Raw genomic sequence first — 17,899 nt, 5'->3', positions numbered from 1 at the left:
AGACATGAGAAGGTAGAGAGTTCCAAAGTTTTGACGCGTAAGGAAAGGAGCAGATACCAAAACGGTATACCCTTGAGTTGCCGATGACAACACAGTAATCATGTGATGCAGCAGCTTGCGGAGTGTTCAGTGGCCTAACTAGTTGTGGGGGGGCACACAAGCAGCCAACTCTCAGGATCAAAAACTAAAGTAATACTTATAGAAGAGGGAAAGTAAACCAATGTCTCCGCGTAAGGCAATGGGGTGAAGTTTGGAAGTTAGCCTCGGACAATAACTAAGTCCGACTCAACTTTGTCAAGGAAGCGTACAGAACTAGAACTACCTTAAACGTGAAAGCGATACTCCATACAAGGACAACTCAATCCCTTTTATAAATGGAGCAACTATTCAGAGTAGAAGTTTCGACATCCAAACGGGACACTCAGTTTTTTAGAAGCAGATAAAGCTATTCCTTATAATACGAGGATATCCAAGAAAGCGGGGATGTTGCAGCAATACCAAGTATGCACAGTGAGGCACGAGGAGGAATTACAGAGCGTCAAAGGAGGAGTTTTCGATAGAAAGGTTGGGAGAAATTGAGTCTTGGAGGCATTAAACTTAACAAGATTTTGTCAACTCACTGAGATATCCTGTCCAAGTCTGATTTTATCAAGATGAGATGCAGATCGAGTGAAATAAGAGCGAGCAGAATTGAAGGATGTGTATAAATGTATTGTTGCGTTGTTAGTGTATGGGTGCATTGGATGATTACTTGTGGAGGAGAGGAAATCGTTGAACAAAAGGAGAAAAAGTGGTGGGAACAATACAGAACCTTGAGGGACACCCCTGTTGATGGAGGAAAAGAGGAAGGCTAATCCATGAACAACCACAGAGATAGATCGGCTGGAGAGGAAGCTAAATATGAAGGAGCAAAGTGAAGGAGAGAAGGCAAAAGATGGAAGCTTAGTGATGAGATCTCGATGCCACACCCTGTCAAAAGCCTTAAATATGTTAAGGGCAACTACATATGACTCCACAAAATATTTCAGGGATGATCACAAGATATTAGTAAGATAGGAAAAAATATCACCAGTGGATCTCGCCTTACGGAAGCCACTCTGGTGATTTTCGAGTTGTTTAGGAATATGTTAGTTGAGGAGGGATTCAAAGACTTTGGAAATGGTAGATGTCAAAGCAGTAGGACATAGTAAGAGGAGTCAGAGGAGGAAAGCTTTGGTTTTTAAACAGAAACGAAACAGACGAGTAAGCATAGATGCAGGCTCAGAGGCACACTCTTTCAGTGCATGGAGATGGATGCCATCGGAATCATAAACCTTGCTTGTGTCGGAAAAGTCGGTAAAGAAATTACGGGAAGAGGCATAGGATTAGTAAGAGGAGCATCAGGGGTGAAGGACTGTTAGAGTCATCCAAGGTGGAATTAGAGGAGACACGGGAACCAAAGAGAGTTGCTTGCTTTTGTCTATGAGAGAGACAGCTATACTACCATTAGAACAGAAAAGTGAAAGGAAGGTAGAGCGACAAAAGTTGTTAGAGATGCCCAAAGCTAAAGACCAGAAAGACCTATCAGTGGGTGACAAGTAAAGGTTATCACACTGCCTTTGAACAAAGGAACACTTTACCTTACAGATTACGTGCTTGCAACGATTACGGGCATTGATAAACGCTGAATTCGAGCCAGAGGAAGGAGATTTCTTCCAAGCCCGATATGCATGGCCCCTTGCCTGAATGGCTTCAGAACAGGAATGATTGAAACATAGATTAGATGAAGAGGTTGTCCTTGAGGAAAGGGGATAAATACTTTCATTCTCGCAAGAATAACCTCTGCTATGTGTTTGGCGGAGGCAGATGCATAACCACATAAGACATAGTAATTTAACCTAGAAAAGTCAGAAAAGAAGTTACGTAACTTATTCTAGTCAGCTTTGTTGAGGTACCAATATTTACGCTTCGAAGGGGCTGCTGGCAGAGGAGGTACGATTGGAATACATACATTCATGAGTGTAAGCAGATGAATCAACTGGGGGCGAGATTGTGTAATTACAGCAGAATGGACTAGAAGTGAAAACCAGATCCAGAATATTAGCAGAGTGGTCACAGCAATCAGAAAAGTAGGTAGGCTGGAGATAATTTGCTCCACATCATTGAGAATGAAAAACGTCAGGATTTCATTCCCTCCACAATCCGTACGGGAGGAATTCAACCTTTCCCTATGGTGAGAGTTGAAATCCCCGAGGTTGAGTATCTCTGCTTGCGGGTGAGAGGATGTCACAGTCTCACGGCAGGAGTTTAATAGTCGAAGAACGATATTAAATTTGTAGAATTAGGAGAGCAATAGGCGAAACATAGGAAAAATGTGGCAGTAGAGAGACAGGCTTTGAGCCACATAACGTCAAAATTTTGGGTCTCATGTCCTTGAAGCGTGTAAATATCTCAGGAGTAATGTCTAGAGTTGGCACAATCACGAAAGCTAAGGAAAGGGTAGCTTTACTACTGAATCAAGAGTTTTTGGAGTGTGTGAAAGTTTCAGGAATTGAGCTCCAGATGGACGTACGCAAAAATGAATGTGGAAAGCTACAGATGGGTGATTATCAGTGCTTATGCACCTAGTCATGAGAAGAAAGATAATGAGAGGCAAGTGTTTTGAGAGCAGCTGAGTGAGTGTCTGCTTTGTGGATGCAAGGGATCAGGTATCACCAATGGGTGATTTAAATGCGAAGGTGAGTAATATGGTAGTTGACGGTATTGCCCCGGGAATGAGGTGTTCAATAATGTGAATTGAAATGGTGAACAGCTTGGGCTGTTACGGAAATGCCTTGCTTCAAAAAATAAGATGTACACAAGTATACGCATGTGAGTAGGAGAGACAGTCAACGGGTATTAGCGGAATACAAACTAAATGATAGGCGTATGAAGGAGAGACTTTTGGATGTGCACAGAGAGATGATATGAGGGATGTCATATCATCATCCTGTGAAGGCGAGGGTAAAGAATTGTTGCGGTTTTCGGAGAAAAGGTATCGCTATGGGTGAGGAGAAAGTGATAAAAGTGGAGTTTGAAAAAGAGACGTATGAAAAAAACGACAGGAGAGATTGAGCGTAGAATGGCAAATGGTGGAAGTAAGTGAAGCTAAGAGAGTGAATGAGGATTGGGATCTATATGGGGAAGCAATGCTAGCATATTTTGTGGCTTGTGCAAGGTGGAAAGTGGGCATAATCGAGGGATAGTGAAGGATGGGATGACGAATTAAAGTTACAAGTAAAAGAGAAAAGAGAGATATATACGTGGTACTTGCAGGGAAGGAGTGCATGTGATTGGGGGATGCATAAGAGAAAGTAACAAGAAGCCAAGCGGAAGGAGCGGGAGTCGAAAAAGAAGGAAAATGAGAAGTAGAGGATAAGATGTTTTGGAAAATGGAAACTGGTGTGTGAAAACATGAGAACAAACAGGATCATCGTTGAATTAGGCAAATGGAAACGTGATAACAGGTAGTGGTGAAGTGAGTGAACATTTTGAAACTGTTAGATTTGTTTGATGATGGGGCAGCAGATGTAGAGTGTTTGAGTCGTCTATTAAGAAATACGCGAGATGGTGAAGTGTTCCGAAATTCAGATATAAAGTGAAAGATGCAGACACACAACAGGTAACCCTTAAGTTGTTAAATGCCCCATGCAATAAAATGGCTCACGTGGCCCAGCTAAATGTGAAGGCACGCCCACATCTTGCCCTGGTAAACAGATTCCAAACTTTCAGCTCGGCGTACGCAATATTTGTAGAGTTGGTAAGTCGAATTGCTGTAGCCTCGGATCTTTAGAGCAAACTGCTCGAGAGAGATGTGAGAACATTCCCTTATATTTCGATGAATTAATCTTTTCCATATTCGAAGGAACTGCTCAGAAGATCACGGTTTATCTTCCGTGAGGATCTGGTACCTAATCTCACCAGGTACCAAGTGATGTCAGTAAAGACATCTTCATACCAGTGGCTGAGCTCGACGCCACCATGACATCCAAGGTCATTTTTTCTGTTCACGTTGTTACTCGATCTTAATCTCTTAAGTGCTTGCATACAGATAGAAATTTATAGACAAACGGATATTAGATAGTCTGTCTGAACAATGCAAACAAAGCTTATTCTGGTATTTTTCATCACTATCTTTTTACCATCGATCCACTTAAAAAATTCAAAGAAATATATGTAGAATGTATTTCATATATTTCATATTGCATTTTCTAGTCTTGCCTGTGTAGATCTCGACTTACCCTGTTGTAGTAAGATCCGCACGTAGGAGAAAGAAGTATCCAACCAATTTCTTCGACCATCAGTCTTGAGAGAGAAGCCTGAGGACAGTAGGAATATAGTGGATGGACCTACTACCAGTGCTACAAGTATGGCCAGCCACACCAGCGGCGCGAAGGGCAGTAGGAAGCCCCATGGATCCACCTCTGTTCGTCCTCGGGCGCCCAGGATTCTCCAGTAGTCAATCAGTATCCCACCAGTAAAGTCCACCACCTCAGCGCGAACTGCACTGACTCCGAAGGGCCCAACGCCGATATCCACCTCCTGTATATGTAAGTTTAAGATACAAAGAGAAGCTTGTAAATTGTAAAGGAAATATCATATTGCAGTGATTTAGAGAAACATCAATATCTTATGACAATATGAAAGGAAATGACTGATCGACCCATGCAAGTAGATGTTTTCAGAATTTTCATGAAATGTAAAGAGTATCAAGACAACAAAATCTTCAGAATCTTAAGGTTCAGAGCTAAGTACAAATAAAAGCATAATAATTTTCTCTAGTTCATTGAAAATGGAAAAAAAGAAAGATCGTTTATTTTGTGGCTCGTATCATGTTCAAGTATACGTGTGGACTGAAAACGTACGAGATGCCCATAGTCTGCGAGTGATTCTCATCATGTCCGCTGCGTCAACCGCACAGTCAGGTCATTCATTCGTTAATGGAGTACCTTATTCATTAGCAGACGGGACACCAACCTCACAAACCTCATGGATTCTGAATTATTTGCCTTCGATAAAAGAGTAGACAGATATTCCTCACTTGCCAACCACATGGCAGACACTGCATATACTAGCCTGTTGTTCATCGGTAATGTCCCACTGTAGTTACCTACCTCTTCATCATACCTGACACGCCTGACCCAGACCTGACACCTCACCCAGAAACACACTACACCTGACCTCGTGCTCACCTCATCCAACATACGGAAATGCAACCAAATTGCTCGGCCTGGTCCCCCACCGCACTTAATTGCCTGATCACTACAGTCCAGTGATAGACTGACTCGTTCCCCTGCCTGGTGCCCCACACTTGCCTCCATGTCTACCATTGTGATCATGCTGAACCCGCGGCTTGGTCTCACGCTCAGTGCCCTGCTACACTCACCTTTCTAACCACCATACCCATCATGCCGGACCAGGACCCGTCCTTGCGTTTCATACCCCAGGACCGGTCAGGAGGCCGCACGTAGCTGTACCTGGTTAGAAACCAAATCCCAATCTCTCGTTATACAGGATTATTATTATCATCATTAAACTGCTATATTCAACAGCAAGGTTTTTATAGTAATTATTTCGAAAATTCATTGTTAAAAAAGCGTTCCTCTGCCATCAGTTTTTTGCTCCAAAACTGCACTTGCTCCAAAACTGCACGTGATTGTAGAGTATTGGAAATCATACCCTCCGCTTTCTTTCGTACACACACACACACACACACACACACAGTCAGGTCATTCAGTCGTTAATGGAGTTCTTTATTCATTTGCAGACGGGAGACCAATCTCACAAACCTCATGGATTCTGATCACATGAGTTGTAAAGGTGAAATCACAGCTCAGTTGGAGTTCAATTAATTTCATCTAACGTAATGATATCTTTAGATGTAGCACAACATGTTTTATGGAGACAATCCGTCTTATATGTATCTCCTCTGCCATTTTCGACAATACATTGGCGTGACCTTTAAAGGGAAAGTGTGGGTGTGTGGGGGTGTGGGGGTGTCATGTCGTTAAGAAGGAGTCTGTATGTGTGGCGAGTAGCCTGTGTAACAAGATGTATGTCCATTTTCTGTTTTCGTTTCTTGATAATTCTTTCATAATGATATGCTTGATAATAGGATGTGCTTTTAAGTTACCTGGAGAGAAAATAAGGTTTTTAGTAATTAAGACAGATTCAATGACGTTACGGGCAGCATAATCAGAAGAGGAGTACAATGTGACTGGGTTGTTAAGGTCTACAGAGTGATCGTTTTCATGCAAGGGCTGAGTGATCGCATTTTTGTGGTCATCCCTGCGCACTGAATGACGGTGCCAATAGTATCTTTCAGTTACAATTTTACCGGTCTGGCTAATGTATATAGCTTTGCATAACTTACATCTAACGGCATAACACTCCCAATTTTCTTATTACTTATAGTGTTATTGTATTGGAAGGAAACCTTAAAAGCATTGTATTTTAATATCTTCCTTACAGTAGCTAAGTTAGGAGAATAGGGCAACACCATCATTTTCCACACTTTTGTTACTAGATGCATAAAATGCCTTTCTAGCTTTCCAGTATGCCTTGTTCACAAACCACTTGGGAAAGCATGTATGCCTAAAGATACGTTTTATATGAGTACATTCGTCTACCATACTTGTGAGATCACATATCCGTAATGCCTTCAAAAATATAGACATAACTACAGACATTTGTCTGATAATAGGATGGGCTTTAAAGTTACCTGGGGACGAATCAAAGTTCTTACTACTCGCAATTAAGAAGAACTGAGTGACGTTACGGGTAGCATAATGTCTTAATTGCTAATATCAAGAACTTAAATTTGTCCCCAGGCAACTTTAAAGCCCATCTTAGTATCAACCAAATCATTATGAAAGAATCAGCAAAAACAAAAAAAATATTGTTACCTAGGCTGACCCCATCCACACAACCCCATCCCCACCTTCCCTTTGACGGTCACTGTCGTTCGGCAGTGACGGCTGTTGGTTAGAAAGCTCTTTCTAAGAATGGAGTTCTCAGTGTAACTTACAAATGCTTCCCAGAATCATATTATAACTGTGTAGTTTATTACTGCTTGTAAGATGAAATATATTTCTGTTACCATCATAACGGCAAACCATTACATTCCTGAGGTAGATAGACGCATGCAAAAAGGACAAATTCCTTTTTGCCATTTTCTTTTACGTAACTTTTAAGCATTTCCGTATTATCCTGCATTCATGGTTGCAGTATTATCAAGTATAAGAAACAGGATAGGGTGAAGGATTGGATTTGTTCGCTTGAAAGAAAATAACCATAAATTCATTAACGTTTTGAGAGTTTGATTTTGAGCCGCATGTCTGGTGTGTGCGTTCCAGTCCTACTTAAGAAATTCTCTCCTGAATCTATAACTGGTAATTAGTTTTTCTTTTTTGTCAAGATTCCAATGTTGTGATGTGTGACTCACTGTCTGTTTGATATGTGTTACCGGACTCCACCTGCTGGAGCATACACCGCGAGGGAAGTCACCTTTGGCAAGGATTTATCTTCCTCATTTGACGAAACAGAGTAAAGTCACGTTAAAGAACTTATTTCTTCTAAAGAGTCCATCCTGTCTCCTCTACTGAGTGTAGCGCAGCCTTAAAGTTGCAGGAGCCCTTGGATAACGGATCATAGAGGAAGAACCCCAGAACCCCTTTGTGAAAGGTGTCTTAGAATTGTATGATAATGATCATCAGGAGGAGTCAACTTTAGCATTATGGACACACCATTCCTCCAGGAAACCTTTCTGATTTATCTCTATTTAAGCACCACGAATGTGTGTGTGTGTGTGTGTGTGTGTGTGTGGGGGGGGGGGGGGGGGGATGAGACATTAACATATTTCCTTGGTTCAGAATTAATGAAGAAAAATTATCAAAAATTCCGTGAGGTGAAGATTGAGGAAGATGCCTGCTTCAAGGTTTGGTCAGAGGGACCTCCAGGTGTGGAGCTATGGGGCTTGTCCAGATGGATCCCCCCTGATGTGAAACCAAATAGAAAGTACTGCAAAACATAAAACACAACAGACTCAGAAAGAATCCGAGAAAGGATCATACAAATTTGGAGCCACACGGGAATTGCTGCAACTACATGATAACCGTAAGTATTCATATCTGTTCGTCTTTTCAGTAAATTACCTTTGAAAACCTACGGAACCACAAGACTATATATTTCCTTGCATATTAGACGTCTTTTCCTTATCAAACATATGGATAATGTTTTGTAGATCCTGACAGATATGACTGAAGTCAGATCATTCAAAAATGAAACTGGCAAAGACTAGCCAAGATAATTATCAAATCTTTTTTAATAAAAAGATTAAGCATCTGAACAAAGCTATAAATCATTACCACAGTTAGCAGCTGAGTTTACGGTATACAATGTCTAATAAACATCATGAGATACGTATAAACTTGCTCTTATGTAAAGCTGTAGCAAGCTCTTGAATGGGTAGTTTTGCTACAACAAATCACTGGTCGTCAATATCAATCATTATGTCTGACAAAGGAAGCAATATGCAAAATCTTTCATTACAATGTTTTTGAAACATAGACCGATCGCTCTAGACACAACCTGTCTTTATCACGTGGAACTCCCTTCATCCACTGAGCTGAACTCGCTACACCACTGAGTAAACCCCATCTAAAACATGGAGGATCACTATAGACATCAACTTACGAGAAATTGAGGGCAGAGGAGAGGTAGTCCATCAGCTTAGGCATTGGTCCCGTAAACATGAATGTCTGTGCTCCAGCAGCCTCAGGATCGTCTTCATATATGATTTTGTTAATAGGATTAACCTCCGTCACCGCCACCAGTGCTGGACGTTGAAGAAATCTGTCCAAACATTGTGGATGTATATCATCTTGTACGTCTCGTTTGTTCGTGCATATCATAGTTAACATAGTGACACTTTTATGTATACACATGTATATATATAAACGTCCAAACACGCACATATACACACCTATACATTTCAACGTATACATACATATACATACATAGACATATACATATCAACACATGTACCTATTCATACATTCTCACATATACAGACATGTGAGCATTTCAACGTATACATATACGTACATATACATACATAGACATATACATATTCATACATTCTGCCTTCATCCATTCTGGCCGCCACCCCGCTACACATGAGATGAAGATCTCTCTCTCTCTCTCTCTCTCTCTCTCTCTCTCTCTCTCTCTCTCTCTCTCTCTCTCTCTCTCTCTCTCTCTCTCTCTCTCTCTCTCTCTCTCTCTCTCTCTCTCTCTCTCTCTCTCTCCCAAACACGCACAAAAACAAAACTATACATTTCAATGTATACAAACATATACATACAAAGACATATACATATAAACACATGTACATATTCATACATGCTGCCTTCATCCATTCTCGCCGCCACCCCGCCACACATGAAATGGGGATTTCTCTCTCTCTCTCTCTCTCTCTCTCTCTCTCTCTCTCTCTCTCTCTCTCTCTCTCTCTCTCTCTCTCTCTCTCTCTCTCTCTCTCTCTCTCTCTCTCTCTCCCTCCGTGAGCGAGCGAGGTACCACTACCAAAAGACAACAAAGGCCACATTCCTTCACTCAGTCTCTAACTGTCATGTGTAATGCACCGAAACCACAGCTCCCTTTCCACATCCAGGCCCCACAAATTTTTCTATGGTTTACTCCAGACGCTTCACACGCCCTGGTTCAATCCACTGACAGCACGTCGAACCAGGTATACCATATCTTTCCAATTTACTATATTCCTTGCACGCCTTTCACACTCCTGTATGTTCAGGCCCCGATCGCTCAAATCTTTTTCACTTCATCTTTCCACCTCCAATTTGGTTCCTCACTTCTCCTTCCCTCCACCTCTGACACATATATCCTCTTTGTCAATCTTTACTCACTCATTCTCTCTATGTGAGCAAACCATTTCAATACACCCACTTCTACTCTCTCAACCATACTCTATCTATTACCACACATCTCTCTTGCCCTTACATTACTTACTTGATCAAACCATCTCACACCAAATATCATCCTCAAACATCTCATTTCCAACACATCCACCCTCATCCGCACAACCCTATCTATAGACCATGCCTCACAAACATAAAACATTGTTGGAACTACTATTCCTTCAAAAATACCCATTTTTGCTCTCCAAAATAACATCCTCGCCTTCCATACATTCTTCAAAGTTCCCAGAATGTTCGCCCCCTCCCCCACCGTGTGACTCATTTCGGCTTCCATGTTTCCATCTGCTGCCAAACTCACTCCCAGATATCTAAAAAAAAATTCACATCCTACAGTTTTTCTCCATTCAGACTTACCTTCCAATTAACTTGTCCCTTAACCCTACTGAACCTAATAACCTTGCTCCTATTCACATTCACTTTCAGCTTTTTTCTTTCACATACCTTACCAAACACATTCACTAACTTCTACAGTTTCTTACCCAAATCAGCCACCAGCACTGTGTCATCAAAGAACAACAACTGACTCATATCCCATGCCCTCTCATCCACAACAGAATACATACTTGTCAATCTTTCCAAACCTCTTCCATTCACCTCCCAAACAAGGTAGTAAAAGCTTTGCGGAAGATGAAAGCCGGCAAGGCAGCAGGTTTGGATGGTATTGCAGTGGAATTTATTAAAAAAGTGGGTGACTGTATTGTTGACTGGTTGGTAAGGTTATTTAATGTATGTATGACTCATGGTGAGGTGCCTGAGGATTGGCGGAATGCGTGCATAGTGCCATTGTACAAAGGCAAAGGGGATAGGAGTGAGTGCTCAAATTACAGAGGTATAAGTTTGTTGAGTATTCCTGGGAAATTATATGGGAGGGTATTGATTGAGAGGGTGAAGGCATGTACAGAGCATCAGATTGGGGAAGAGCAGTGTGGTTTCAGAAGTGGTAGAGGATGTGTGGATCAGGTATTTGCTTTGAAGAATGTATGTGAGAAATACTTAGAAAAGCAAATGGATTTGTATGTAGCATTTATGGATCTGGAGAAGGCATATGATAGAGTTGATAGAGATGCTCTGTGGAAGGTATCAAGAATATATGGTGTGGGAGGCAAGTTGTTAGAAGCAGTGAAAAGATTTTATCGAGGATGTAAGGCATGTGTACGTGTAGGAAGAGAGGAAAGTGACTGGTTCTCATTGAATGTAGGTTTGCGGCAGGGGTGTGTGATGTCTCCATTGTTGTTTAATTTGTTTCATGGAGGGGGCTGTTAGGGAGGTGAATGCAAGAGTTTTGGAAAGAGGTGCAAGTATGAAGTCTGTTGTGGATGAGAGAGCTTAGGAAGTGAGTCAGTTGTTGTTCGCTGATGATACAGCGGCTGGTGGCTGATTCATGTGAAAAACTGCAGAAGCTGGTGACTGAGTTTGGTAAAGTGTGTGAAAGAAGAAAGTTAAGAGTAAATGTGAATAAGAGCAAGGTTATTAGGTACAGTAGGGTTGAGGGTCAAGTCAATTGGGAGGTAAGTTTGAATGGAGAAAATATGGAGGAAGTAAAGTGTTTTAGATATCTGGGAGTGGATCTGGCAGCGGATGAAACCATGGAAGCGGAAGTGAATCATAGGGTGGGGGAGGGGGCGAAAGTCCTGGGAGCCTTGAAGAATGTGTGGAAGTCGAGAACATTTTCTCGGAAAGCAAAAATGGGTATGTTTGAAGGAATAGTGGTTCCAACAATGTTGTATGGTTGCGAGGCATGGGCTATGGATCGAGTTGTGCGCAGGAGGGTGGATGTGCTGGAAATGAGATGTTTGAGGACAATGTGTGGTGCGAGGTGGTTTGATCGAGTAAGTAATGTAAGGGTAAGAGAGATGTGTGGAAAAAAAAAGAGCGTGGTTGAGAGAGCAGATGAGGGTGTTTTGAAATGGTTTGGGCACATGGAGAGAATGAGTGAGGAAAGATTGACCAAGAGGATATATGTGTCGGAGGTGGAGGGAACAAGGAGAAGAGGGAGACCAAATTGGAGGCGGAAAGATGGAGTGAAAAAGATTTTGAGTGATCGGGGCCTGAAATATGCAGGAGGGTGAAAGGCGGGCAAGGAATAGAGTGAATTGGATCGATGTGGTATACCGGGATTGACGTCTGTAAGTGGATTGAATCAGGGCATGTGAAACGTCTGGGGTAAGCCATGGAAAGTTGTGTGGGGCCTGGATGTGGAAAGGGAGCTGTGGTTTCGGGCATTATTGCGTGACAGCTGGAGACTGAGTGTGAAGGAATGGGGCCTTTGTTGTCTTTTCCTAGTGCTACCTCGCACACATGAGGGGGGAGGGGGAATGGTATTCCATGTGTGGCGAGGTGGCGATGGGAATGAATAGGGCAGACAGTGTGAATTGTGTGCATGGGTATATATATGTATGTGTCTGTGTGTGTATATATATGTGTACATTGAGATGTATAGGTATGTATATTTGCGTGTGTGGTCGTGTGTGTGTACATTGTGTATGGAGGTGGGTTGGGCGATTTCTTTCGTCTGTTTCCTTGCGCTACCTCGCAAACGTGGGAGACAGCGACAAAGCAAAATAAATAAATAGATATATATATATTTTTTTTTTTGCGTTTTCGCTGTCTCTCCGCGTTTGCGAGGTAGCGCAAGGAAACAGACAAAAGAAATGGCCCAACCCACCACCATACACATGTATATACATACGTCCACACACGCAAATATACATACCTAAACAGCTTTCCATGGTTTACCCCAGACGCTTCACATGCTCTGATTCAATCCACTGACAGCACGTCAACCCCGGTATATCACATCGATCCAATTCACTCTATTCCTTGCCCTCCTTTCACCCTCCTGCATGTTCAGGCCCCGATCACAAAAAATCTTTTTCACTCCATCTTTCCACCTCCAATTTGGTCTCCCACTTCTCGTTCCCTCCACCTCCGACACATATATCTTCTTGGTCAGTCGTTCCTCATTCATTCTCTCCATGTGCCCAAACCATTTCAAAACACCTTCTTCTGCTCTCTCAACCTCGCTCTTTTTATTTCCACACATCTCTCTTACCCTTACGTTACTTACTCGATCAAACCACCTCACACCACACATTGTCCTCAAAAATCTCATCTCCAGCACATCCATCCTCCTGCGCACAACTCTATCCATAGCCCACGCCTCGCAACCATACAACATTGTTGGAACCACTATTCCTTCAAACATACCCATTTATGCTTTCCGAGATAATGTTCTCGACTTCCACACATTCTTCAAGGCTCCCAGGACTTTCGCCCTCTCCCCCACCCTATGATCCACTTCCGCTTCCATGGTTCCATACGCTGCCAGATCCACTGCCAGATATCTAAAACACTTTCCTTCCTACAGTTTTTCTCCACTCAAACTTACCTCCCAATTGACTTGACCCTCAACACTACTGTACCTAATTACCTTGCTCTTATTCACATTTACTCTTAACTTTCTTCTTTCACACACTTTACCAAACTCAGTCACCAGCTTCTGCAGTTTCTCACATGAATCAGCCACCACCGCTGTATCATCAGCGAACAACAACTGACTCACTTCCCAAGCTCTCTCATCCCCAACAGACTTCATACTTGCCCCTCTTTCCAAAACTCTTGCATTCACCTCCCTAACAACCCCATCCATAAACAAATTTAACAACCATTGAGACATCACACACCCCTGCCGCAAACCTACATTCACTGAGAACCAATCACTTTCCTCTCTTCCTACACGTACACATGCCTTACATCCTCGATAAAAACTTTTCACTGCTTCTAACAACTTGCCTCCCACACCATATATTCTTAATACCTTCCACAGAGCATCTCTATCAACTCTATCATATGCCTTCTCCAGATCCATAAATGCTACATACAAATCCATTTGCTTTTCTAAGTATTTCTCACATACATTCTTTAAAGCAAACACCTGATCCACACATCCTCTACCACTTCTGAAACCACACTGCTCTTCCCCAATCTGATGCTTGAGAGGGTGAAGGCATATATTCTTTTTTCTTTTAAACTATTCGCCATTTCCCGCATTAGCGAGGTAGCGTTAAGAACAGAGGACTGGGCCTTTTTTGGAATATCCTCACCTGGTCCCCTCTGTTCCTTCTTTTGGATATTTAAAAAAAAAAAACTAGAGGGGAGGATTTCCAGCCCCCCGCTCTCTCCCCTTTTAGTCGCCTTCTACGATACGCAGGGAATACGTGGGAAGTATTCTTAATCCCCTATCCCCAGGGATATATATATATATATATATATATATATATATATATATATATATATATATATATATATATATATATATATATATATATATATATATATATATTTAAATATATATTGAATCATGGAATATATATATATACATATATATATATATATATATATATATATATATATATATATATATATATATATATATATATATATATATATATATATATATATATATATATATATATTGAATCATGGAAGTGGAAGTGAGTTATAGGGTGGGGAGGTGACGAAAGTTCTGGGAGCTTTGAAAAATGTGTGGAAGGCTAGAACGTTAACTGGGAAAGCAAAAATAGGTATGTTTGAATAGGTATTGGTTCCGACAATGTTATATGGTTGTGAGGCGTGGGCTATGGATAGAGTTGTGCGCACGTGGGTGGAGGTGCTGGAAATGAGATGTTTAAAGAGAATATGTGGTGTGAGGTCGTTTGAACGAGTAAGTAATGAAAGGGTAAGCAAGATGTGTGGTAATAAAAAGAGTATAGTTGAGAGCGCAGAAGAGAGTGTTTTGAAATGATTTGGTCACATGGAGAGAATGAGTGAGGAAAGATTGACAAAGAGGATATATGTGTCAGAGGTGGAGGGAACGAGAAGTGGGAGACCAAATTGGAGGTGGAAGGATGGAATGAAAAAGATTTTGAGTGATCGGGGCCTGAACATGCAGGAGGGTGAAAGGCGTGCAAGGAATAGAGTGAACTGGAACGATTTGGTATACCGGGGTCGACGTCCTGTCAGTGGATTGAACTAGGGCATGTGAAGTGTCTGGGGTAAACCATGGACAGTTCTGTGGGGCCTGGATGTAGAAAGGGAGCTGTGGTTTCGGTGGATTATACATGACAGCTGGAGACTGAGTGTGAACGAATATGGCCTTTGCTGTCTTTTCATAATTCTTCCTCACGCATATAAGGGGGGAGTGGGTTGTCATTTCATGTGTGGTGGGGTGGCGACGAGTATGAATAAGGGCAGACAGTATGAATTATGTACATGTGTACATATGTATATGCCTATGTGTGTATATATATGTATACGTTGAGATGTATAGGTATGTATATGTATGTGTGTGGACGTGTATGTATATACATGTGTATGTGGGTGGGTTTGACCATTGTTTCGTCTTTCCTTGCGCTACCTCGTTAACGCGGGAGACAACGACAAAATATGATAATATAATATAATATGATATATATATATATATATACATATATATATATATATATATATATATATATATATATATATATATATATATATATATATACATATATATATATATATATATATATATATATCCCTGGGGATAGGGGAGAAAGAATACTTCCCACGTATTCCCTGCGTGTCGTAGAAGGCGACTAAAAGGGAAGGGAGCGGGGGGCTGGAAATCCTCCCCTCTCATTTTTTTTTTTTTTTTTAATTTTCCAAAAGATGGAACAGAGAAGGGGGCCAGGTGAGGATATTCCCTCTAAGGCCCAGTCCTCTGTTCTTAACGCTACCTTGCTAATGCGGGAAATGGTGAATAGTATGAAAAAAAAAAAAAAAAAAAAATATATATATATATATATATATATATATATATATATATATATATATATATATATATATATATATATATATATATATGTATATATATATATATATATATATATATATATATATATATATATATATATATATGAGCGCTTCTTGTTTACTTGGCAAACTTTTCAGGGAAGAGCGGCAGCTGGGTAAAGATAGTGAGTCCCCGCTGGGGTGTCCAGAAGGCGACCCTCCACACCGTAGGACTGTATGGCAGATGCACGTGTACACTGCACCTGTATAGGAAGAGTGACGTTTAATGTTGTATCATCCACCTGGTATTTCCATGTTCTCATGACTCCAATACAAACTCCATCATTCATTTTGTAATGCATTGGCACAGAGAACTGTTATCAATTACCGGATGCGTTCTTCTGTCTTGTCCACGATGATCAACATGGCATTCATCATGGAAAATGAACTATGGAGGTCGCGCAGCTCTACAAGAGGCAGGTGGGTGACGGCGAGGAGCTTTGTCGGCCACACCAGGAGGCGACCCTTGAGGGATCGCTCGGCGAAGGCGGCCAGGAAGGCTGGGTCGTCGCTCACCACCACCACCGTCACGCACCACGACAGCTGCCGCAACTGTTGACGTCAACATGATTACAATGATATGAGAGTGATGCAGTCTCAGTGATGATGGGAGAATGTTACACATTTGTCTCACGGAAGATGTGCATCTTGACCAATCAGCTGACCTAGAAATGATGCACAAGTTGCATAACAGTATGGCTTGACCAATCTGCTGTGGTGGGAAAAAAACAACACAAGTGACCTACCCATGTAGCTTGATCGATCAGCTGAGAGAGCTGGTTATGCGTCATGTTGGAGCCTTGGCTGACATACGTGATCTGAAAAACCCCCACATTTCCGAGGGTCCGTATGTAAGGCAGCAGCTGAAAGAAGGATACACTCATTTATGTACTCTATATTTCCATCGAAGGTACAGCGATGTTTTGATTCTTCAACATCTCCAAAGCATCATCCCTAAACATCATTTCTTATTTCACGAAGCGATAATAGAATAGGAAATCTACCGAAGATGTGTGAGAAGCGGAGTTGCTGCCATCTGTGAAGAGGATGACAGAACAACGGGGATGATCCTCTCTTGCAAGAACATCTTTTAGTACCCCAGCCACTGCAGATGTGCCATTTTCTTTAACTGACAAGAGAAATAGAAGAAATGGGACATCAAAAGGAAGAGCACATAAACTTATCTATCCATCTATTTTAATCGATCAACACATCCTTCTGTTTTCCTAAGTATGTCTCGCACATGTAGTACGTCATAGTGCGCACCTGGTCCATACATCTTCCATCACTCCTGAAACCATATGTTCCTCTTCAGTCTAAACTTCTCTGCATGTCACCACGCTCTCAACCACCACTCTTATATACAACTTAACAGATATGTACATTAAGCACTCCTATTATACTTCTGCAATTTGCACATTTATTTTTGTCCTCCTTGCCTTCAAACAATAGCACTATAAGATCATTTCGCCAATCCTTGGGCATCTTGCCATGAGCCGTACTTAAGCTGTTAATCCTGACTAACTAATCACCTCCTTTGCTAAGAAATTCAACTGCTTTCACATCCACTTCAGACACTTTGTCGCATTTCGTGTTCGGTTTCCATGACTCTTTTTTCGATCAACTCCACTTCCAAAGCTTCCCACATCTGCCATCTTATCATCGAGCATAGTTATTAACAAATCAAAATACTTATTCCAAATCCTCTTTACTTGATTTCTACCTGTTACGACAACCCCATTTGCCCACATCACTGATGTTCTCATTACTTCTCTGCTTTTCTCACACTACTTAACTCCCTAGGGTTTGTTGATTATCTCTCATCCCAGCTCTCATTAGCCCCCTTTTTCATCACCCGTACCTTCCTCTTGACTTCCTTTCCCTTCCTCTGGCGCAACTCTCAATAACTTGCATTCATTTCCTGATGATAATGCCCAGACTACTATCCTTCCTCTTTCACTGGCATTACAACTTCATTATCTCACCAGTCA

At 41.5% G+C, this 17,899-nt stretch overlaps 1 protein-coding gene across 1 annotated transcript in view; it reads right to left on the bottom strand.

Moving 5' to 3' along the window:
• The window catches only part of LOC139756951 (probable glutamate receptor), a 103,018-nt gene extending 85,625 nt beyond the window's left edge, over nucleotides 1-17,393 (bottom strand). The window contains 8 exon segments of the mRNA XM_071676895.1: nucleotides 4,260-4,560; nucleotides 5,405-5,495; nucleotides 8,713-8,871; nucleotides 15,992-16,111; nucleotides 16,237-16,460; nucleotides 16,655-16,771; nucleotides 16,913-17,037; nucleotides 17,348-17,393. Coding sequence (XP_071532996.1) covers nucleotides 4,260-4,560; nucleotides 5,405-5,495; nucleotides 8,713-8,871; nucleotides 15,992-16,111; nucleotides 16,237-16,460; nucleotides 16,655-16,771; nucleotides 16,913-17,037; nucleotides 17,348-17,393 — 1,183 coding nt within the window.
• Nucleotides 17,394-17,899: the final 506 nt, after the last annotated feature.

The sequence above is a fragment of the Panulirus ornatus genome, chromosome 23 (genome assembly GCF_036320965.1).
Source record: "Panulirus ornatus isolate Po-2019 chromosome 23, ASM3632096v1, whole genome shotgun sequence".
Lineage (NCBI taxonomy): Eukaryota > Metazoa > Arthropoda > Malacostraca > Decapoda > Palinuridae > Panulirus > Panulirus ornatus.
This window is presented reverse-complemented; position numbering and strand designations above follow the sequence as displayed.